The 23,269-nt window shown below is 31.5% G+C and overlaps 4 protein-coding genes and 1 pseudogene across 7 annotated transcripts; 2 read left to right on the forward strand and 3 right to left on the reverse strand.

The window, feature by feature from the left end:
- The first annotated feature begins 486 nt into the window (after positions 1-486).
- Positions 487-7,528, forward strand: LOC122404110 (solute carrier family 22 member 8-like). Its single transcript, XM_043408011.1, has 8 exons — positions 487-621; positions 1,456-1,797; positions 2,738-2,985; positions 3,483-3,772; positions 4,202-4,568; positions 4,896-5,134; positions 6,351-6,526; positions 6,894-7,528. The coding sequence occupies exons 1-8, from the start codon at positions 487-489 to the stop codon at positions 7,200-7,202; spliced, it is 2,106 nt and encodes a 701-aa protein (XP_043263946.1). The 3' UTR covers positions 7,203-7,528.
- Positions 7,529-8,643: 1,115 nt separating this feature from the next.
- LOC122404109 (mediator of RNA polymerase II transcription subunit 31) lies at positions 8,644-10,252 on the reverse strand. Of its 2 annotated transcripts, XM_043408010.1 has the most exons (5): positions 10,194-10,252; positions 9,969-10,076; positions 9,514-9,603; positions 9,155-9,442; positions 8,644-8,681 (listed from the first exon to the last, which is right to left on the reverse strand). In XM_043408010.1, the coding sequence occupies exons 2-5, from the start codon at positions 10,033-10,035 to the stop codon at positions 8,644-8,646; spliced, it is 483 nt and encodes a 160-aa protein (XP_043263945.1). In that variant the 5' UTR covers positions 10,036-10,076; positions 10,194-10,252. The 2 variants fall into 2 exon arrangements, with proteins under 2 accessions (XP_043263945.1, XP_043263944.1); XM_043408009.1 differs by lacking the exon at positions 8,644-8,681 and having other exon boundaries at positions 8,990-9,442; positions 10,187-10,221.
- A 792-nt stretch (positions 10,253-11,044) lies between these two features.
- On the reverse strand, positions 11,045-14,957 carry LOC122404106. Its single transcript, XM_043408002.1, has 2 exons — positions 14,306-14,957; positions 11,045-11,793 (listed from the first exon to the last, which is right to left on the reverse strand). The coding sequence occupies exons 1-2, from the start codon at positions 14,787-14,789 to the stop codon at positions 11,045-11,047; spliced, it is 1,233 nt and encodes a 410-aa protein (XP_043263937.1). The 5' UTR covers positions 14,790-14,957.
- An 855-nt stretch (positions 14,958-15,812) lies between these two features.
- Positions 15,813-17,739, reverse strand: LOC122404118 (glucosamine-6-phosphate isomerase). 3 transcript variants are annotated; one of them, XM_043408019.1, is made up of 6 exons: positions 17,654-17,738; positions 17,359-17,516; positions 16,996-17,280; positions 16,547-16,905; positions 16,320-16,401; positions 15,849-15,989 (listed from the first exon to the last, which is right to left on the reverse strand). In XM_043408019.1, the coding sequence occupies exons 2-5, from the start codon at positions 17,480-17,482 to the stop codon at positions 16,324-16,326; spliced, it is 846 nt and encodes a 281-aa protein (XP_043263954.1). In that variant the 5' UTR covers positions 17,483-17,516; positions 17,654-17,738; the 3' UTR covers positions 15,849-15,989; positions 16,320-16,323. The 3 variants fall into 3 exon arrangements, with proteins under 3 accessions (XP_043263955.1, XP_043263954.1, XP_043263953.1); XM_043408018.1 differs by having other exon boundaries at positions 17,359-17,739; XM_043408020.1 differs by lacking the exon at positions 16,320-16,401 and having other exon boundaries at positions 15,813-15,989; positions 17,359-17,739.
- A 693-nt stretch (positions 17,740-18,432) lies between these two features.
- Positions 18,433-22,976, forward strand: LOC122404108 (annotated as a pseudogene).
- The last annotated feature ends 293 nt before the right edge of the window (positions 22,977-23,269 follow it).

Below are 23,269 nucleotides of genomic sequence, written 5' to 3' on the forward strand. Positions count from 1 at the left end.
GCGTGAAACAATAGCACGTGTTTCTGTCCTTGTTCAATCGAACGCCGCTAGGAATCGGTTCCTCTTGTCGAGGTATCCTTCGAGAGAAAGAGAGGACTCTCCTCTCTGTTAGTGCGTGCTTCACTCTCACGGATGACACTTTGTTCGGACTCCGCGACAACTTTTACCCGCAGCCACGGATTTCCATTCGTTCCCGGCGTTTCGAAGCGGGATGCTACAAACGTACTTTCTTTAACTCTCCGAAAATCTTTCGATTCAACGATAATAACAGTCATGTTTTCTTAACGCGCGTTCTTAAGCAGTATTTTTCGAATACAAATGGATGAACGTGCCGGTATCAGTGCGTTAAGAATTACAAAGTCGTTCCACTTTGCCGCTGGATGGATTTTCGATTTGAAACTGTGAATCATTTTGGCGCTATCGATCGCATCCTGACGCAAGATTTTGCGGGAAAAAAGTGACGATCGTGTGTAGTTATCATAAGAAATGAATGCCGAAGAGATAAAAGTTGGTTGCTTCCAAGTGGTCATCGTGTTCCTGCTGGCCATTAATTATGTCATAGTCGCTATGAGCCACGCGCTGCCAGTCTTCCACAATTACACGCCGAAATTTTATTGTCAGGTAAGCTTCTCGGATTTTAGTTTAATTTAGAGATGGCTTTGTTTCCTTTTTGTTTTGTTTGTCTAAGAAATATTTACTGCATTTTTCAAAGAATCCAATTATTTATTAAATATAACTTGATGTAAATTAAATTAGTTGCCATTAAAATAGACGAATAAGCAAAATGAACTTCAGTAGTTAATTGTTTCCAACAAATTGAGCATTGCAAAAAGTTGTAAGAATGTGTGCAATGTATGAAAAGTTGGGAATAAAAAATTAGAAGTTTGCAGATGTAAACTTTTTTAAAAAATAATAAAGGGTTAATGATCATATTAAACGAACGTAGTTTTACAAATATTATGTCTTGTACATTCGAACAAAAGTAACTGTCATGCATTCGGGAACTTTTGCTTGGCGAGAAGTACCGAGATACTTTTCTATGGCGAATCTGTCTTTGCATACAAACAAAAGCTACAACTTTACATAATGCGTAGCAGCAAAATACAGTACTTGTTGAATAAAGTACGATCTATTAAAAACAAATTGTACAATAAAATTGTCCAAACGTTTTAATGCCTTTTAAATTTCTTGATAACGATTAACAAGAAACAATTTACTCGCTCTTTGTATTAGTTCAGCTTAGTAATTATTTTTCAAATAAATCTTTCAATTGGAAATATGTTAATTAAGATTCCATATGAAATACTTCATGAAATAATGGTGTTATTTTTATATAGATTATTTCTCAAATAACTCTGGAAGTTAATTTAAAAATAATGTATTACGAAAATTTTGTAAAACGTCCACGTCTGAATAAAGCGTATTGAAAATTGAAGATTTGTTTTCCTATTATAGGAAAGAAATGGAACGAGACGAACGTACGGTTGTCAAGAACTTGGCAACGTGACCGTTGCAATCAATGGGACTTTCGGTCTCAAAGAATCTGTGGATTCTGACTTGTGTTTCGGTGATTATCAATTTGCAACCGAGTTCGGGGAAACTAGCGTAGTAACGGAGTGGGGTTTAATTTGCGAGAAACAATATTTAACGTTTCTTGGCCCAACTGTTTATTGTATTGGGGTTTTAATGGGTGCTTGGATCGCTGGTCTTTTAGCCGATCGCATAGGAAGACTTCCGGTTCAGGCGATTTGTCTTTATACACAAGGTACAATGGCCGTAGCATTATACGTTGTGCAGGTAAATAAATTCTTTTAAGTTTTCAACTTGCAGAATAGAGAACATTAAACATTTATAAATACAGTACACAGGGTGTTTGACCACCCCTGGAACAAATTTTAATGGGAGATTCTAGAGGCCAAAATAAGACAAAAAACAAAAATATCAATTTGTTGGTGGAGGCTTTGTTAAGAAGTTATTAACGTTTAAAATTCCGCCAGTATAGAATTTTTTTCTCGAAAATGCGCAGGATATCGGAGATATGTCTATTCACCAAAAATGATTGTAATTGACCCCCGCAACCGAAAATAATTTTTCCAGAATGATTTGAAATTTTTTTTTTCCCCGAAAAAGGCACCTATTCGAATTTTTTTCTCGAAAATGCGTAGAATTTCGGCGGTATGGTATTTCTGGACTCAGATTATATTTTTGGTAAGGAATTTTTTTTTCGAAAGTGAGTAGGATTTCGGGGGTATATGTTATGACCAAAAATGATTATAATCGACCCCTACAACCGAAAATAATTTTTCCAGAACGATTTGAAATTTTTTAATTTAATTTTTTAATGATTTTTTAACGAAGCCTCAGTCAAGAAATTGATATTCTTGATTTTCGTCTTATTTCAGCCTCTAGAATCTCCCATTAAAATTTTTCCCAGGGTTGGCCGAACACCCTGTATAAACGTCAATATAAATAAACCGTTTTTGTATTCCAGTTAAAATTAAAAAACCAGTCTACGTTAATCACATTTTAAATTTAAAAAATTGATTTGTTCACAAATTCAAACATTTTAAGAGCTGGCCAAAAAGGCTTGCAATTTATCTGTATAACATTTTTATACCGATAATAGTCTTTTCTAAGATCAATATTTTAATTAATTGACGTTCTATTGTATTTAGATTTTATTCTTATGATGTAAGAACGATTCTCTTTTTCCTCTTAAATGTAATATAAATTTTAGAACTACCAGACGTTCCTGGCCTTTCGTGGACTTCAAGGAGTCTTCGTTCAGGGACTACAGAATTCAACATACATTCTTTCTTTGGAATTGTTTCCTGCGAAAGCCCGGACTTTCGTCGCATTAGTAATGCAAATCGCATGGGCGATCGGTTTGGTGCTTTTGGCCGCGCTCAGCTACGTCATACCTGACTGGAGAATTTTACAGCTGGCAGTTTCGGTTCCCACAGCGGTCACCGTACTTTATATTTGGTAATTAATTTTTTTTATCACGAAAGAATCACATATGTATGTCAGTCTTATACTGTTACGAAGATACATACGTGACTACGATATTGAAATTTCTTTACGGAAATTTATTTGCCTTATTTAATGTAATTTCTGATTTAAGGGAATATTTTACTGCAAAACGCGTATTTTAGGTCCCCTTTGATAACCTTTTGATAAAGAATACAACTTTCTTTGTCCGAATTTCTCACACATATTTATGGGTAAATCGCTGAATTTAAACATAGCATCCATCCGAAAGCTATGAACTCGAGTACAAACAAAATGTAGTTTAATCTTTATTAATACAGTAACAATTATCTGATTGAACAATTGTTTCCCATTGGCGTAATTGGCGTACCTAATCCATTGGTTTAAAATTATTTAAAGATTCTTTATGAGCCGAAGTACTCCGAACTATACAGTATAGATCTTGATTTAAAAGACAGTAAATCGGAATTAATTGTTAATTTTACTTTTAGGATTATACCAGAATCGCCAAGATGGTTACTAGCAAAGGATAAAACGACAGAAGCAGACATGGCGGTGGAACGTATTGCAAAGTACAACGTTTGTTGCGCAAGATCGCGCAGGGAAAATGACGCCAAACCTGAAACAAGCGTAACCGAGAACTTGACACCGGTTAAGCCAGAAAGGAAGTCGCGTGTTTCATGCACGGATTTGAAGAAATCGAAAATCGATAGCGATATGAAAGAGGAAGCTACTAATTTACTGACCAATAATATGGACGTTGCTCAACAAAAAGTTCAAAGTAAGAAAGGCAATGATTATTCACCATATTTAATAGAAAAAAAAACATAGTAAAATGATAATAATAAAGATAATTTATTTAACAAAGAAAAAAATGTTAGTTTTATCTGGACTTTTTAGGATATCCTGAAAATGTTTTTACAAAAATTCTTTCAGATTTTCTTGACTGCTTTGATCAAACTCTAGAATGTCAACAAATAGATAAAATCGATACAACAATTTCTAATATTCCAAAAGTATGCTCGTTACAAGTACTTTTTATATGCCATATCGTCTTTTCATATTTTGGAGATGATCCTTTCGATCGCTTTGCAAGAAACACTTTGTATAATTCCTCCTAAATTGCTAAACTGATGACAATATTGCAACGTAGATGAATTCATGAATTTTGATAAATATTATTGATAAATATCTTGCGTGTATTTTTCAGAAACAAGTTTGAGGGCAATTTCAGAAAATCTAGAAAACAAGTTTTCGAAAACAGAGTTGGCATCAGAAACTTTTCAGTGCAGAAATGGAGAAAAGGAAAAGGGAAATACACCGTCGAGTTCAAAAAGTCATCGAAAGTCAAAATCGATATCACAGCCGGCCTGTAATCAACGATTATCCATGAAAAATGAGTACGATGTTGTAGAACTAAGAACACCCGCGAAAAAGAAAATGTTACGCAACAACGAGGAGATGATAAGCAGCAAAATTGAAGAAAAATCTAGTAATGTGAAAACGGAACAGGAACTGAAGAAACTATTTAAGTCCATACTAATGAGAAAATATGGCATAACATTGGTTTGTCAATGGTAAGATTCCAGGTACTTACTCTTTAGACAAAAAAATATTTGTGAAACACTAAACTGTTTTATAATCTTGCTACTAATAAATAGGTATCTATATTCTCTTGAATAACCAATATGTTTGCGAACATGATTTAATTTTCAAAGGCATTATAGACATTATAGACGATACAAGCATATCTTTATTTTTTGTTATCATAACTTTTGATCTTACAGTATAGATCAATGGTTTTCAAATATTTTGGGAGAAGACTCCATAAAGAAAAAAAAAATGTTTTTATTTCTTTTTAAACGTATGTATGATATAGTATGTTTATTTTCTATTTGTTCAAGGTTGACTTCTTCTATGGCGTTTTATGTTTTCATGGCACTTGTACCGAATTTATCCGTCAACAGGCATGTTGCTTTCGCACTTGGAGGGGTATTAGAAATTGCAACTTATGTATTGCTCTATTTTGTATTGTCTCGATACGGCAGACGAGTACCGATGTCTGTATATCAATGTTTGAGCGGTATTATTTGTATTTTGACGGCCGCTATCATCATTATGTCGAAGCCCATGATCGGAATCGGTATATAATTTAAATAACAAATACTTATTCGCAGGGCTGTCTTGACAGCATTTTTGACTCCAAGGCAGAATTGTAAATGAAGGCCCTTATCTATACAACACTTATAGAAATACAAATGTAGAAAATTGATAAAATTAAACATATGTTTATTTGCATTTCCTACAAAATTGTATTAGGCAGTTACAAAATTAATGTTTTGAAACTAAATTTTTGGTACTTTCATATACCAGTATTTCGATATTTTGGTTTCTACAAGGGTTATACGAACAGGGTGTTCGGTCACCCCTGGGAAAAATTTCAATGGGAGATTCTAGAGATTCTTGACTGAGGCTTCGTTAAAAAGCTATTAAAAAATTAAATTAAAAAATTTCAAATCATTCTAAAAAAATTATTTTCGGTTGCAAGGGTCGATTATAATCATTTTTGGTCATTACACATATCCCCGAAATCCTACGCATTTTCGAGAAAAAAATTCCTTACCGAAAGTATAATCTGAGGAAATGGTTCCCCGAAATTTCATGCGTATTTTTAAAACGTCATAACTTCTGAACGGATTGGACGATTTTAATTTTTCAAAATGTAAACTGCGTGTATTTTGATGCAGAATATGTAGAAATTCCAAAAATATCCGAAAAGTTGTTCCTTAACCCCGTAAAGTTGGAAAAACCCCATAAAAGTGGTCCAATTTTCAAACGACCATAACTCCTATAATAGTGAATATATTGCAATAAAACATTTTCCTGAAGTAGAGCTCATGGGTACCTACAAAAAAGTATTAGATAACTTTTCTGTAGGTCGTCAAACAAAACTACTAAGAATGGAAAATAAATTTTGGAGAAAAGTCAACAGGGTGAAGAAATTTTTCAACGAAAAAAAACATTTCAAATCGTTATGGAAAAATCATTTTCAGTTGCCGGGGGTCAATTACAATAATTTTTGGTGAATAGACCTACCTCCGAAATCCTACCCACTTTCTAGAAAAAAATTCAGTACGGGCAAAACTTTAAACGTTAATAACTTTTTATCGAAGCCTCAATCAACAAATTGATATTCTTGATTTTCGTCTTATTTTAGCCTCTAGAATCCTTCATTAAAATTTTTCCCAGTGGTGGCCAAACACCCTGTATAATAATTATATTGATCGTACAAATAATGATTTTTAGCAATTCATATAAGATCTAAAATTCTTATTCATTATTTATGGTTTTATTTTCAGATCTCGCGAAAACCATTCTGTTATTGCTTGGCAGAGTAACAGTAATGAGTGTAATTTCTATAGTGTATTTGTATACAATAGAGATATATCCAACAGTTGTACGAGGGACCTGTTTAGGCTTGTGCACCATTTTTGCGAAAATCGGCAGTTTGTGCACACCGCACGTATTATTATCGGTAAGATTCGCGTATCATTTATATGCTCTTGTACTCAGAATTCTTCTCAATACTTGTTAACCAATGGGAGGCTAGAAATTACATTTTAGACGCACAACTGTGCAAATTTTATTTAAAATCAAACAAAATATTATAAAATTAGTGAATTCATTTTAAATTAAGAATAAATGTAATTATAATTATTGTTTTTTCAAAGAAACTGTCCGACTTATTCGATCAGCGCAGCGGTAAGAATGAGGAAAATTTAAAAAATGTATTTAGGTACATTCGTTGGTAAAATTTTAAACTTCTATCATTTACATCAGAAACTCTATCAATACGGAAAACACGTTCTTACGAATATCCTAATTATCAATGTTTGTTTCAGGAAAAATACTTTCCAGTCACCGTTCCATTAATAATCATCGGAATGCTTTGCTTAGTGTCTGGAGCACTAGCTCTAATTTTGCCAGAAACTGAGAGTAAAATTTTACCTGATTCAGTAAATGATTCAGAGTTACTGGTCGTGAAAAGAAGAGAAAAGAAGAATAATGGGAATTTAAACAATGAAAACACGCACACAGACGAAGATCTCTCAGAAAGAGAAATACTTAGAGCAAAACTCTTCTCAGAAGATTGGGTGGATGCTGGAAATGGTATATTAGTAAATTTTACAGAGAATAAAAATTCTGAGTGAAAGATAGGTAGGATCTTACAAGATAAAAATAGATACAAATTTAATGTTGCATTCTTGAAAGGACTCAACTATCTTGATTACTAAGCAGTGGCGAGACTAGGAGATGAGAGAGTGTGGATCGCATTGGGTAACACCATCAAAAGAGAACACCAGAATGACAATTTACGAAATTTGTTAATCCTCGAGTTGAAATTCTTGTCTTTCTATTATCCTTCGCAATCTGTATTTTATTGTTTCATTTCATACAGGGTCAAAATATTATTCTCGCGTTGACCTCTTTAACCGATTAATTCTACTGGAAGGGTCCAAGAAAGTAACACTAACCCTAGTCACGCTACTGTCACTAAACATTCAATGTTCATTATTAATAAACAATGGTCAATAACGTTGATACAATGTTGTAGAACGAGATTGATTTATTTTATTGTTTACTTAACATATGTTTTATTATAAAGATTTGTTTATTATAATAATTTTTCTACTGGGTGGTTTGAACTGAATATCTGATTGAACTACAACAATATTTTAGTTTTCTTTATATCCATTTAGTATTTTAAGATTTATGATTGTGGTTTATTCATTATTACTGAAACAAACCAAAATTCAAATTGCATGTATGAAACAAATTTTCTTTTATTATATTTGAAAATGAATGTATGCAGTATTTTCGATAAAATTGTCTTTATAAATTCAGCAAAATATTCATCAACATGTATCATTGTGTACTATATTCTCCATAAAAAAGAACGTATTAGGTTATGATTATAATGTAGATTAATCTATATTTATTATTTGTTACATTAAAATATCAAATGTTAGAATAATTATAAAGAAACAATCAATTGTCACTGCCTGTTAAATTAAATATAAGTTTTACTATAAAAGTAAAATATTTATTAGAGAAACGATAAAAATTTAGAAATGTTATCATTTTAGATGATAAAATAATGTTAAATGATATTTTATTAATTTTTTTGTATAGAGTATTCATACATTTCCATTTGTAATTTCAAATTAATACATTGTACATAAAATACAAACTATACATACATGTGTAATTACTTTATAATTGAATTTTAAATAAGACATCCAAGTAAAAAATATAAAAATGTATGTAATCAATTAGAAAATAATGCATTAATAATGTGATATTAATATCACATTAGTAATTTAATTATAAAGGCCAAGTATTATGAAATATAGTTTGATACCTTTATGAACATACTACTGAGCAGATATAATTTTTATTACCTTGATTAAATTCTTTCAAAACAGAATCTTATGAGATGATAAATAAATGAAATCAAATATTATTTGAAATATTATATTTATACATAATATTTCAAAATAAAACGAGTAGACTTACTAAGGGTGTCAAAGTCTGCATTTTCGATGACAACCTTCCATCCCTTCCATTGTCTTGAAGCATAAATAGTCTATTCTATTCAGGTTTCAGCATCACTCGTCCAAAATCAAATTCTACAATTGGAGTGTCTTTATCTCAATTTGTTTACATTGGTTCCATAATATTAATAAACTTCACCAAACTCAATACATCTCAAAAGCTTAATTTTTGTAATCGATTATTTATTTACTTAAATTATGTTTTTTTTAATTATGAGAGGATCGATTTGTAATTTTGTTAAATACAAAGTACATACATTTAGTGTTTTGTTATTATAGTAACTTCTTTTAAAATATTAAATTTTAAATATAATTTATATATTAATGACAGATAGAAGGAAAAGAGGGAAAAGTATGACAGGTGTATAATGAACATAGAAAAGTACTTTATTTGTGATTTATCACAGTCAAAAAACATAACACATAAAACAATTCTGATAAGGAACTATATTATAGAAATAATCTTATGTGGTGTCACAGATTTTATGGACCCATTTAATACTGTTTTTTTGCATATATTACTCAAGGAACTTTAGGTTGTACAATACCATTGTTTTGAGGATTTACATGCTGTGTTTGTTCAGCAGCAGCTTGTAATAGTCTTGTCCTACGTCTGGTATAATGTTGCCATAATAATATTTGTTGATCATCTATAAATTTCGTACACTGAGAGTTTACTACTTCTCTTCTAAAGTGTTCGTATTGCAATAAATCTAGGAAATACAAACACATAGGATATTTTAAATATTTTGCGTACTCAGGTTCCTTCCAATATAACAGGTATTTGAGATAATTTATAAATGTTGCATCCTTAAAGTAACCACGTTGTGCTAGAACTATAATGTAACAATTATTAGTACATTTGAAAACAAATTAACAAAATATTCAATAATCATTATGAACATACAATTCAAATAGTTTGGATTAGCAAGACATTGAACAAATTCTAGTTCAACCTGAAATCTTAAACGTTGTTGCTCGTCAGTTTCTGGACCTCCTGAAAAATAAATTGAATATTTATTGGTAAATAACATTACTTTAATGTATATATTAAGTTTAGTTTATTACTATATCATTTTTAATACACTTATTAATATTGATACAATATCAATTCATTTATGATCTGAATATTAATTTTCTTATGTACAACTTAATTTTTTCTATCCTAATGAAGGTTAAAACTTTGCAGATCGTAATTGAAAATTTAATTCTGATAAATGTTCATTGACTTATTAGATATAACATATACTAACACAAACAAGTATTAAAACTATACAAAGGACGTATGGAACATGTAGAGTATTAAATAGAAATTGAAAGTGTAAAAATAATAAGAATGATAAGAATTCGATTAAGAAATACCGTTCATTCCAATGAAAGATGGTTTTCTGCCTTTCATGAGACTCGGAGGATCATCCAAACGGTTCATAGTACATTAATTCTTAACAGTCAATTATTCCTCATAACGTCCTGATAATAGAAACACATTTATATATTTTATAACAAAAATACACAACGAATACTTAATATGATTTGAACATTCATTAGGTCCAATAAAGTTCTTAAATATTACGGTATACCATTTACCAGATATATTCAGAATTTCCTCTTCCACTTTCGTACACTAATGCCCGATCGCGTGTGCGTGAGCTCGAATGAGTTTCGAATGGTCGAGAAAGACAGGTTGATACTTGCCCTCTCTCTCGACTCTCCGAAGCTGTCTGAAGTGCCGCGCACACTTCGGTTAGTTTCAAGGAGTCGTGAAAGAAGATAAATATGAAGAAAACTGAGTAAAGAATTATTTTATTATTTTAAGTATTTTGTATGCTTTTTAAATGTATACATTTGAAACTGTTACTAAACGTTACTTGTCAAAAATGGACGGTGTTCAACGCATAGTCGAACACTATTTGAATGCTCGCCAATGCGTTAAATGAAATTGTTAGATATCTCTTTTAACCTAAAGGTGCTCAAAATAAAAACGGAGAGTAAGCCTCTATCAACAAATTGGTATTCTTGACTTTCGTCTTATTTTGGCCTCTAGAATCTTCCATTAAAATTTTTCCTAGGGGTGGCCGAACACCCTCTATACCTTTCCTTATTTTTTATGGAACTTAGTTCATAAAAATCTATATATGTATATTAAAAATGATGAATTATTTACCGTTTATATTTTTATTCTACCATTTGCAGAATTGTTATTTCATTTGTAAGTTAAAAATCGTGTAAAATGATACCATAACAACAGATAAGATATAATCAATCAATTTATACATTAACAAGCGATATTGCCTTACAGATTAAATTCTTCAGTGTAAGAATCTAATTCGGCAATACGAATTATTTTTTTCGAAATAATAATGGAATGGTTTAACGATCATAAAGATATTTTTTATAAATAAACAAAAACCTGGTTTATTATTACTATGACGATATATTTATATCCAATTATGTTTACAGAAGTAAAGCACAATCTTACGGAGTCGTTCAACGAATATCTGATTCCCCTCGTAATTAACCATAACATTTTGCATATTATCGTAACTAAAATTGGACTCCTTGATGTCCAACGTGAGTATCTTTATCATAAAGCATAAATGCAGAAATTCACGAGAAGCATCTTCAGCTATCTTTTCTCTGAATCCCTCTTTATTGAAAGAAGACGTATCACATCCCATTATATTTAATTTGTCTACAAGTGCGTCATAATATAAATCCATGAGAATGTCGAGTTGTTCGTCTGTGACGTTGGTCTTGACACTCGAAAACAAATAAAAAAGTAAATCCCGTACACAACTACTGTATACGTATATTTGAAAATCGACAAATTTCACATCTTCAACCTGACCCTTCTCATTTCGATGAAACATTATGTTGTTCACCCAAAGATCAGAGTGAATAATTGTCATCCAAGGTTCACATGGGGTATCTGTCCAAAAATCCATTACTGCTGCAGCATTCAGTCTTTTATAGCATTTATCGTAATAGGGATTCATTTCCGGATCATCTTTTATTTTCTTCAATATCACAGCAAAGAAATCTTCGGAATTACCTTCTACTTCCCAGTTTTTCGAGTGCATTTTGAACACTTCGAAAATTTCGGGTTTCTTCAGTTTCATTGCCATACCTAAAGCGTGAAATCTTGCCAAACTTTTAATTGCCATTTCCGAATGCTCCAAATCGTAACCTACATAGAATAATCGAAACAGAAGAGTTTTCTTTCAAACGATGTTTTTGTCGTGTTTATACTGTGTATATGTTTGTACTAACACCTGAGAATCGTAGGAGGGCAGAAAAAGAAAAAGGGGGGGGGGGGCGGGTTTCGTTTGGGCCAGCTAGTCGACTCATCAGTAAGGCTTTCTAGCAGGGCCTGCCTTAGACGATTGGGATATTGGGAAGTCGATCGAGGATTGTATACAGGGTGTTCGGCCACCCATGGGAAAAATTTTAATGGGAGATTCTAGAGGCCAAAATAAGACGAAAATCAAGAATATCAATTTCTTGACTGAGGCTTCGTTAAAAAGTTATTAACAATTAAATTAAAAAATTTCAAATCGTTCTGGAAAAATTATTTTCGGTTGCGGGGGTCAATTACTGTTGGGTTTTATGGTGAAACAAATCACACCGTATTGCACGGGCACTAGTTTGAAATAAGAATATATTATCTTTTACATTTAATGGTAACAAAATAAACAACTATTTGGAACATTAATTAATAGAACAAAAAAATAATTGTACACTCATTGCACTTTTACACCTCATAGCAGAGAGAGTGATATGGGCGCCGTGCGCTCCTTATACATACAGCCCGCTATTGCGCCGTCTATAGTAAAAGGGCGCGATATTCGAGATTATAAATCACATAGTTTAACAATTACAATCATTTTTTATGAATACACATACCTACAAAATCCTACACACTTTAGAGAAAAAAATTCAGTACGGGCGAAACGTTAAACGTTAATAACTTTTTAACGAAGCCTCCATCAACAAATTGGTATTCTTGATTTTCGTCGTATTTTGGCCTCTAAAATACCCCATTAAAATTTTTCCCAGTTGTGGCCGAACACCCTGTATATGTATAGCAACGAGAGGTCGGTCGAGCGCTTGCGAGAGCGCAACCCCTCTGGTGGCGAGCTTGAGAGGCGACGCCACAGTACGAAAATTTTAATATTTTTATTTTGATTTATAATTTCTAAAGATGGGATTCTTCGATCCTCGAAATCTCGAATTTTTTGTTGGACTGTACCCTCCCCATTATTTGGGTTTTTCTAGATTTACAAAAGTTTTGTAATTTCCAGTTATTTTTTCGATAGAAATCACTTTTTTTTATTGTACTGCATTATCTTGCTGAAAGTATTTAGAATTTATTCTGTTTGCGAGACGAATATCACTGAGCAGATATGACAATTCGAATTCCATAAGGTGCCGACACAGACGAGGTATACGAGCACAGACGAGATATACATATACCTGGTCTGTGATACGAGTAAACATTTTACCTTATGGACTTTCGTGGCCCAATCTGACTGTCATACCGACTTGAAAATTCGGAGGTGATTTTAACGTCCCCTTTTCATGGATGGCGGTCAGTTCAGAAACTACGCACTGAATTAGGATTTATGGGCAGACGCTGCAGTGTGTGCGTGAATACATCTGAGTTGACTATGGAACGGATTAAAAAACGCAATTTTCAAACGACCATAACACCTACAATAGTGCATATATTTAAATGAAATTTTTTTCTGAAGTAGAACTCATGGGTACCTACAAAAAAGTATTAGACAGCTTTTCTGTAGACCGTCAAACAAAATTACTAAAAATCAAAAACGAAGTTTTAAGATAAATCGACAGGGGTAGGTGCTTAAATTTTTCGGCGAAATTGAAAAGTTTCAAATCACTCTGGAAAAATTATTTTCGATGGCAGGGGTCAATTACAATCATTTTTGGTGAATACACATACCTCCGAAATCCTACGTACTTTCGAGAAAAAAATTCTTTACCGAAAATATAAATGTGTGGCCAGGAATGTTTCTGTAATTTCATTTTCTGTCTTACTTCCTCTTGTGTTCGTTTGTGTAACCTGCTGGTAATATTATGAGTAACACGAAAATGATAATGGGGCTCTAGAGCCCTAGAAAAATGGGCTGAAAAAATACATTGGGTGAAAGGTCAAAAAACTCGTATACCTCGTCTGTGGTGCCGATATTTTTCTTCGTTTAGAGCACTACATATCGACAAAATATGGAACGATAATAATAGTATTTCAAATCTGTGGCGCTGCTTTGCTGCAAGGTAGGACCTCGTAAGAATCGTAGGAAGGCAGAAAAAGAAAAAGCGCGCGCGCGTTTCGTCCGGCCTAGCTAGTGGACCCATCAGTATTCAGTAAGGCTTTCTAGCAGGCCGTGCTTAGATGACTGGGATATGTATTGGGAAGTTGGTTGAAGATCGTATATGTATATGTATAGCAACCGAGAGATCGGTCAAGCGCTTGTGAGAACGCGACTCCTCTGGTGGCGAGCATGGGAGGCGACGCCACAAATCTCAAAAAAAACATTTTTTAAAATTACTTTACGTTTCCTTAGTACATTCAAAAATCATGTTAACGATTATACTATTTATATTATTCATATTGATTTGTTAGGCGTTATTTGACCCAGTACCTATTCTATTTTTTTAAAATAAATTATTAAACACACCTTCGATCCTGTTGCCATTGTAGTAGCCCTTGCTTTTCAAATTCTCCATAAGAAAGACAGCGTCGTCGTCTATATCACCATCCGGTTGCAAGGATAGTCTGGATCCATAAAAATACGGCAGAATGTGAGATATCTCACTCTCCTTTATTCCAGATTCGAGTTCTAGTTTATTATATGCTGGCACGATGGTCTCGTACATGAAGATCTCTTTTGTAAATGTTTGCGAACTATTAAAAATAAGCCTTTGGAATTCCGTAGGCGGTAACATTTTCGCGATGAGACGAAGATCTTCTTTCTTCCCTGTATTTCTATTTTTCAGTTCAACATCAACTTTCAGGATCGTACTTCCGTAATTCTCACCGGGTGGCAACAAGGGTTCGGTTGTAAAATTTTTAACGATCACACACTTTCCGAGCTTCTGTTGCAGAACAGGCTCTACGTCACGGAGCACAATTTCTTTCACCTTTTGGTCATTATTATTCATAATTACATGCGAAAATGTTCCGTCGTTTAATTTTATATTTACTGAACGCCTAGAGTAATCGCTGTTTGACGAAAGATACGACTAAAGAAACTGCGCGAAACAATTTATACTTCTTGTACTGATATCGTTTGAATTTATAAAACCAGTCACCAATAAGAGCTAGAGATTTCTTATCAATTAATTCAATACGTGTGTTAATGTGTAATTCGAATGTCAACGTTAAATATCTGCAAAGTAGTATGATATCAAATCCCAAATTACATATTGTTTCCCAATTTTACTTATCTTCCGTATCTACAATGATAACGATTGTTTCCTCCTAATGATCTCTCTCACTTACTATATACGATTCGTCTTCGTTTTAATTGGGCATTTTACAACCAGGAAGACTATTAAGAGGAAAATTGATTTTTTAAATATACATGTACGTTCATCACAATAATCTACTTATAGCCGAAAATATTTGTGACGCTTCGTTTATTTCTAATAAAAGTTCGTGAATCTGTTTCTTTATATTCATTATTCTTACATATTTAACGTCACTAACTTAAGTAAAAAAAACGTAGTACGTGTTCAACATAAATCACAAATGCTGCTTAAGCATCGCCAACACATTTGTTAACTATGTCTAAAATAGAATTCTAAGAAAATAAAGTGAAAGTGATCGAACGACCATGAAAAGAGCTTCTATGTAGTAGATAGTTAAAGACGCACACCGATTATACTACGTAAACACATTCGATTCCTTGCCGCCCAAACTCATCAAATCACCTTCTCTTATTATTTCAATTGATTTTCAATTTCATTCAAAATAAATTCAAAGTTTTTGCAGTAAAAAAGTTTCATAAATTTAGGTAATACTAAAAAGTCATATATGATAAGGGTAAATTTATTTATGGAAAAGTATAATGATACAAAAATATGGCATTTCTGTAATATTAGAATAGAAATTATAACAATATAATAACTCATCTCTATTCAAACAAGTATATAATATAGTGTTTTCATTTAGAAATAGCTTATTAAGTAAATATACACGAAAATCGTGCATTTGTAAAATCTTCGGATCCATCTTTTTAAATTTTTTCTATGTCAAACATTTAATATTTTCTTTATGTATAACACAGCAAAGTGTACATCGTATTATATCGATATTTTTCCAGGCTCGTCAATTAATTTGCTATGAGTGTCCCATAAATTCTGTAAAAAATAATATATTATAGATATTTATTGAATAATTAACTTTTATAAATTGATTTATCTAACTTATTATATCGCCTTCTTTTTACATCTTAATTATCTTACAACTAATTATTATGATAATCATACGAACTAAAATAATCCAAAATACCTAAATACAATATCTACGCATTTGATAAAATCTAGTGAACTATATTGCAAACATCTAATGTATCAATGAGCTATCATATGTTAAAAATCAATAGTCACTATATTCAATTACATATACAGTTTTGATAAAAACAAAATACAGATCTATTAACAATAAACAATACTGAAGAGAATAACTACCATTTTAATTGTTTTGTATTGAACGACGGGGGATTGCATCTCCATCTTCCTCAATCAATTTGTGATGTACAGCACTGAGAGCCTATATACCAATATGTATAAATTCATTGGAAAACTAATTCAATGAAACAATATTACAATTGAAATTTATATATCTTTCAATCTCAAAAACAAGGTGTACGAATTTGTTTAAAAAATCTTACAAATAGAAATGACTAAATGTATACCTTAAAATATTTTACAGTTTTCACACGCAATTCTAGCGTTGCATCTTCGTCGCAAATAATTATTGTACGAGGATGTTGTTGGAAAGCTGATACAGTCCACATATGATTTATACCTTCTTCTATCGCCTTATAAAGTGCGAATGCTTTATGAGATCCTGTAATAAGAATCATTACTTCTTTAGCATCCATTACCGTACCCACACCAACAGTTAATGCTTGCTTTGGAACTTTCGAAATATCATTTTCAAAAAATCTTGCATTGGCTTCCAATGTGTCTTGCGCTAATGTTTTTACTCTTGTGCGTGATGCCAAGGAGGAACCAGGTTCGTTAAAAGCTATATGACCATCTGGACCAATACCTGGGAAATAATATTTTATTATATTAGAAATTGATTTTTTTTTATAAATTTGTTCATTATGGTAAACGACATATAAATAAAAACAAATACCACCAATAAATAATTCAATTCCACCTGCTGCTTTAATTTTTCTTTCAAAATCATTGCATTCTTTTACCAAATCCGATGCATTGCCATCAAGAATGTGTGCATTCTCTGGATCAATATCTATATACTTAAAGAAATTATTATACATATAATAATGGTAAGATTGAGAGTGATTCCCAGGTAAATCAACATATTCGTCCATATTGAATGTTTTTACATATTTGAAGGAAATTTTACCAGCTTTGTAATATTCTATAAGTTTTCTATACATTCCCAAAGGTGTACTTCCTGAATAATAAATCAAAATAAATATGATTTATATTAAAAATTGGCATTATAAATTATAATAATTAAGAAGACACATACCTGTTGGAAGACCAAGAACAAAATATTTATTTTCATTTGGTTCAAAATCATTTATTTTTTTTAAAACATATTTGGCAGACCATTCTGCCACATAATCTACTGTATCACAAATTACTAAACGCATTTTTAATTTATACTATAAATAAATCTCCGCTTAACTAAAAACAAATACAATAGTATACGATACAGTAAATAAATTTATATTTAAAAGAAAATTTTGATTTGTAAAAATAAAATTAAACGCCTTTAATGATATAATTGACGCTTCAATTTATCGCATATAAGCAATGCATACTATAGTTTTACCAATTCCCAGTGAAATTTACGATTGTAATGTTGAGGATATCTTTATGGCAACGACCTTTTATCAAAGATGCCAGACAGAGCCCCGGGCCCCGGGTGCACCGGGGCGCTGTGGCCAGATTTAGCATAATTGAGTGCATCGACGTCGACACTAGAAACGACAAACTTCCTTAGCGTCTAACTGAGTGGTGGGGATAGCAGCATGCTACCGCACGAGCCACATGTATGTGAGCTCGACATTTCGTGCAATTTCGGGAAATCAAGAAAAAAGGCGAATGTCAGCCTTTCCTTCTTGCTCTTGTAACAGTTAAAACTCGACTTCGCGACAATCGGCATTCGATTAAAAAATCTCGATTCATCGAATGTCCCAGCATTCTGGGCACAACGTGTTTACATCCCCACTCCTGTTGCAGTCCGGCGACTCACAGGTATTGGTCGATAACGGTGACGAAGATCGGTGACGGGTGACAGTGAATTAGCGGACTGCAGCAAGAGTGGGGATGTTAACACGCTGTGCCTTCTTATCGTAGAAGGACGATACAATAATACAAATACCGTTTTTTAGCAATGTATTAAATTAAATATATTCATTTTCAAATACTGCTCTATTCCTCTTTTAATACTATTTTGTTATAATAGAAGAATTTATTAAATTTGAAATATGTCGAATTAAATTTCATCATTATATACAGTTAATAGTAAATAGTTTAGTGCAGAGTTTTGGTGGGAATCTGCGGTTAATGTTCCTGTTCGTGATAATTACACAATATTTTTTATGTTAAAGACATTTCCTTATAAGTACGGAAAAAATTCATAGCAATACAATGCCTGAAGTCACAATTAATAATGTCATTATTAATTTCCCTTTCAAACCATATCTTGTTCAAGAAGAATATATGGCGAAAGTAATAGAGTGCTTACAGAATAGTAAGAATGGTGTTCTAGAATCTCCAACCGGTTACAACTCAATCTTACTGTTTCATATTTACATATTATTGAAACATTAATTCTAATTAACATAAATATCACAGGCACAGGAAAAACTCTGAGCCTTTTGTGTTCTTCTTTGAGTTGGTTGTTAACAAAAAAAGCTCAATTACAAGCACAATCATTGGTCGGTGGAATAGAAACACCAAATTGTGGAGGACATTTCATTAAACAATTAAATAATGGACTTAAAGAAGCTACAGGCAAGTCAGATCCTTCTAGTAGTTTTAACTGGGCAGCGCCGAAAATTATCTATGCATCCAGAACGCATTCTCAGCTCTCACAGGCGATGCAAGAATTAAAAAAAAGTTCTTACAAACATGTAAGTGTAGCTGTACTGGGGTCAAGAGATCAACTTTGCATTCATCCAGAAGTTTCCAAAGAGACCAACACTTTGAGTAAAGTACATATGTGTCATTCTAAAGTAAAGTCTAGAACATGTTTTTATTATAACACAACGTTGAAACAGGTAAAATGTTTTGCTAATATTTTGTAAGTTTTAATAAATATTTGTTAGCTTTTCAAAAGCATTAATGGAAAACAAATGTCTTTAGAAAAGAAGATCCTTTCTTCAAACGAGAATTATTAGATATAGAAGATTTAGTAAAAGCTGGTCATAAATTCAAATGCTGTCCATACTTCTTATCCAGAGAACTTAAACAAAATGCAGATATAACATTCATGCCATACAATTACTTGCTAGATGTAAAATCACGAAAATCCCAAAATATAGATCTGCAAAACAGTATTATTCTTTTAGACGAAGCACACAATATTGAAAAGATATGTGAAGAAGCAGCATCGTTACAAGTATACATTAAATATGATAATATGTAACAGAAATCATTATACTATATATACGAATTATTTATGATACACATATGTGTTTAAAAAATATTAAAGTCTGCCAAGAATAAAGAAGACGTATGAATTTTATACAAAATTTTTCTAGATATGTAGTACAGATATTGCAATGTGCATTGATGAATAACAGCAGTAATGGAAGATATGGTTAACAATGTTGAACAAAATGATCTTTTTATGGAAAATTCAGGAAATGTGCAAAAAGATTTTACTGCAGATGATTTATGTATTTTGAAAGCAATGTTTTTGGAATTGGAGAAAACCATCGATTCTATAAAAATCAATAAACGCGATGTGGGAGATACGCTTCCTGGTGGATATATTTTTGAATTACTAGAAAAAGCACAAGTACTTATGAACTAGTTTTTGAATGCATCAAATATTTTTATGATATTTATATTTCATCATAGTTTACTTGACAGTTAACCCATGGCAAGGAGCAACTAGTAATAGAGAAATTAGATAAAATTGTATTTTACTTAACAACTACAAGTGCCTCTCCATTTACAAGGAAAGGCAATGCGCTTCAAAAATTTAGTGATTTGCTAAGAATTGTGTTTAGCAGTGGTAATAGCTTACACTACAGGGAAAAGTCAAACAATGTTATAAAGTATATATTCAATTAGAGGAACAAAAAAAATTATAAACACGATGTATGGGAAACGAAGAAAACCATTTTCAAAAATGAAGGCAAAGTTATCAGTTATTGGTGTTTTAGTCCAGGTTTCAGGTAAAATATGTATTATATTATTAATATGCTGTTTTATTTATTTTAACTATAATGATACATATATTTTATAAAGCATGCAGCAGTTAATGGAACAAGGTGTACGCTCAATGATATTAACAAGCGGTACGTTGTCTCCATTAAACCTTTTATATCCGAACTTGGAATACCAATTGAAATCCAATTGGAAAATTCGCATATTGTAAAGGAGATCAAATTTGTGTGGGTATTCTTAGCCAAGGTCCTGATGGTTTCGCTTTAAATTCTTCTTACAACACAAGGTATTTTGATTAAAAATACATTCACAATATTGTGTACATATTGTGAATATATTTAATATATTACTCAGATTATATAACTTCTTTTAGGAATGATCCAAAATATATAGGATCTCTTGGACGAACTATATTTAATTTTAGTTGTCTCATACCTCATGGTCTATTAATTTTTTTTCCTTCATATCCAATAATGAAAAAGTGTAAAGAAGAATGGCAAAACACAGGTTTGTGGACAAAATTGCAGACCATAAAGTAATTATTTTTTATATTTATGTAAGATATTATTATACAAATTTATATGTGTAATAGAACCATTTTCTTATATTTACTAGCCTATATATGTCGAATCTCAATATAAAGATGGTTTCATAAATGTTTTAAATGAATATTGTGAAAAAATCAAAGACCCTTCTTGTAAAGGAGCTATCTTCATGGCAGTTTGTAGAGGCAAAGTGAGTGAAGGACTCGATTTTGCTAATGCAAATGGTAGAGCTGTGTTAATTACAGGTCTTCCATTTCCACCTTTGAAAGATCCAAGAGTTATATTAAAACAACAATACTTGGAAGAAATAAGAATTAACAACAAAGAAGTAATTAAAATTTGAATTTATATTAAAATATCGAATAGATTAAATTTTGTCTTGTATACTTTAACTCTTTGTAGGCTTTGTCTGGGCAAGAGTGGTATCAACTCGAAGCATCACGAGCTGTTAATCAAGCTATTGGTCGAATAATACGCCATAAAAATGATTATGGTGCTATTATTCTTTGTGATTGTAGATTGAGAATCCAGGTTTCAAGAAGTATTTATCTGCTTGGCTAAGGCCTCATATAAAAAATTTTACTAATTTTGGAGTAATTACAAAAGATTTGAGAGATTTCTTTAAATATGCAGAACACACTGTAAGTTTTCTTTCTTTGTTTGTACAAGTATTAATGCAAATGTAACTATGTTCGCTAAAAATTTTATTTTTAGTTACCCCAACCAAATATGCAATTTAGAAATAATAGTATTTCGTTACCTGCAATGGCAGCATCTTTTGATACAACTTTGTCGCGAACTGCACAAAATCCTTTGAAACACAAGTCTAAAGTAACATCTTTAGTAGAGGATACTTTTAATATAGATTTATATACTAATGAAAATAAAGAAGCTGGTAAAACAATTGATGTAAAGAAAAAAAATTTCTCTGAGCTTTTAGCAACAAAGTCGAAGCCTATAATTAATTTTAGCGATTGCAAATTAAAAGAAAATTATGTTACCTGTGAACTAACAAAGAATACCACAGAACCAGTTACAAAAAAAAGAAAAATAAAAATGTTACCTATTGAATTCAATGAGTGTTTGTCTGGTCCTTCTACGTCGTCTGCGTGCACAAACAGTATAATCAATTTAAAATATTCTCAACAAATTTCTGAAGAATCGAATGATACTGATAAAAAATCTTTAGGCAAAACATATTTAAAAGCGGTAAATATGCAATTATAAAATATTGTTTAAAAAGGAATATTTTACAATTTAAATGTCACGTACATATACAACGTACTTTTAGGTAAAACGTTCTTTATCGGAAGCTGATTACAAAACATTTGCAAAAATGATACAAAATTATACGAAGACAGGTAACCTTGAAGAGTTGCTGAAAATACTTCAAAACATATTTCCACAGAAAGAACGGTTTCATTTGTTTATAGGTACTTTTTTAACATTAGTATGAGAACTAATTACATCATACTGCTAATTATCGATAATTCAAAAAATATATGAATTTTTAGGGTTTAAACATTTTTTAAAAAAACAACATATAGTTGCATTTGATACTCATATTGCTCGTTTAAAAAATGTGCAGTTAGAAAATTAAAACTTCCAGAAAATGAAAAAAATGATTATTAAAAATATGATACAAGTAAGTAGTAATGAATCACAATATATTTTATATTCTAAATAATCTTTTTTAATCACGGAAACCTGTACAAATTTCCAAAATTTTCAATTATTTGTTTATATCCAGAAGAAACAGAGTACTACAAACTGAGTGTAAATTTATACATATTGTTAAAATATCTTTTTCTTCTTTAAAAAATGTTGCGTTGAACTCCTTGTCGTCACTCCGAACTTATACATTTTTGATACACGGAATCATAGTGCTCTCATCGTAGAATCGCCACTTGAATCGCTGTCAAATATAAACATCTATAACATATTAACGGTTACTACTCTCTACGTTACAATACCTTTAAGAAAAGGCCTTACGCCATTAGATTCGTTAATCTCGACACATGCGTCTTTTTTCAGAAAGGCGTTGACGCTAACATATGTAATATTTACAAACAGTTCTTATTATTCTTATAAAGAATCAAATATTATAAAACAACCATAAACCATTTAAAAATACAATATAGTTTCATTATAAATTGATTTAATTTCATATTTATGTACATGTATGTTACATTTTGTCTCCCACTATATATAACATTTGGAAAAAAATATTTTAAAGCACCAAGTACGGAAAATTAATTGTAGCAAATTATAATATTTGTTATTGAAGATTATAATAATATTTAAATTATGTCAAGTAATACATACATTGCTTTAAAAAAAAACCATTAATATCCACATATTCGAACATGTATTTTTTCATCATTATATGTATTTTTTAGACAAATACTAAAGTACATCATTCATAACGTACGTCGACATCGGAATGTCTTCTATCTAATATTTTTGTCTACATGCGTTTAATGTATATTT

The sequence above is a fragment of the Colletes gigas genome, unplaced genomic scaffold (genome assembly GCF_013123115.1).
Source record: "Colletes gigas isolate AHSC1104 unplaced genomic scaffold, ASM1312311v1 Colletes_gigas_Sc00104, whole genome shotgun sequence".
NCBI lineage: Eukaryota > Metazoa > Arthropoda > Insecta > Hymenoptera > Colletidae > Colletes > Colletes gigas.

What these genes read in the sequence shown, in the direction of transcription:
- LOC122404110 (XM_043408011.1), top strand. Translation starts at nt 487, where the DNA reads ATGAATGCCGAAGAGATAAAAGTTGGTTGCTTCCAAGTGGTCATCGTG. An exon ending in CGCCGAAATTTTATTGTCAG is followed by an intron (nt 622 to 1,455) that starts GTAAGCTTCTCG and finishes TTCCTATTATAG; the next exon opens with GAAAGAAATGGAACGAGACG. An exon ending in TGCTCAACAAAAAGTTCAAA is followed by an intron (nt 3,773 to 4,201) that starts GTAAGAAAGGCA and finishes TGTATTTTTCAG; the next exon opens with AAACAAGTTTGAGGGCAATT.
- LOC122404109 (XM_043408010.1), bottom strand. Translation starts at nt 10,035, where the DNA reads ATGAACCGTTTGGATGATCCTCCGAGTCTCATGAAAGGCAGAAAACCA. An exon ending in TAATCCAAACTATTTGAATT is followed by an intron (nt 9,443 to 9,513) that starts GTATGTTCATAA and finishes GTTACATTATAG; the next exon opens with TTCTAGCACAACGTGGTTAC. An exon ending in TGTAAATCCTCAAAACAATG is followed by an intron (nt 8,682 to 9,154) that starts GTATTGTACAAC and finishes CTCCAATTGTAG; the next exon opens with AATTTGATTTTGGACGAGTG.
- LOC122404106 (XM_043408002.1), bottom strand. Translation starts at nt 14,789, where the DNA reads ATGAATAATAATGACCAAAAGGTGAAAGAAATTGTGCTCCGTGACGTA. An exon ending in CAATGGCAACAGGATCGAAG is followed by an intron (nt 11,794 to 14,305) that starts GTGTGTTTAATA and finishes TATTCTATGTAG; the next exon opens with GTTACGATTTGGAGCATTCG.
- LOC122404118 (XM_043408018.1), bottom strand. Translation starts at nt 17,482, where the DNA reads ATGCGTTTAGTAATTTGTGATACAGTAGATTATGTGGCAGAATGGTCT. An exon ending in TGTTCTTGGTCTTCCAACAG is followed by an intron (nt 17,281 to 17,358) that starts GTATGTGTCTTC and finishes TTTATTATTCAG; the next exon opens with GAAGTACACCTTTGGGAATG. An exon ending in AAACTGTAAAATATTTTAAG is followed by an intron (nt 16,402 to 16,546) that starts GTATACATTTAG and finishes ATTGGTATATAG; the next exon opens with GCTCTCAGTGCTGTACATCA.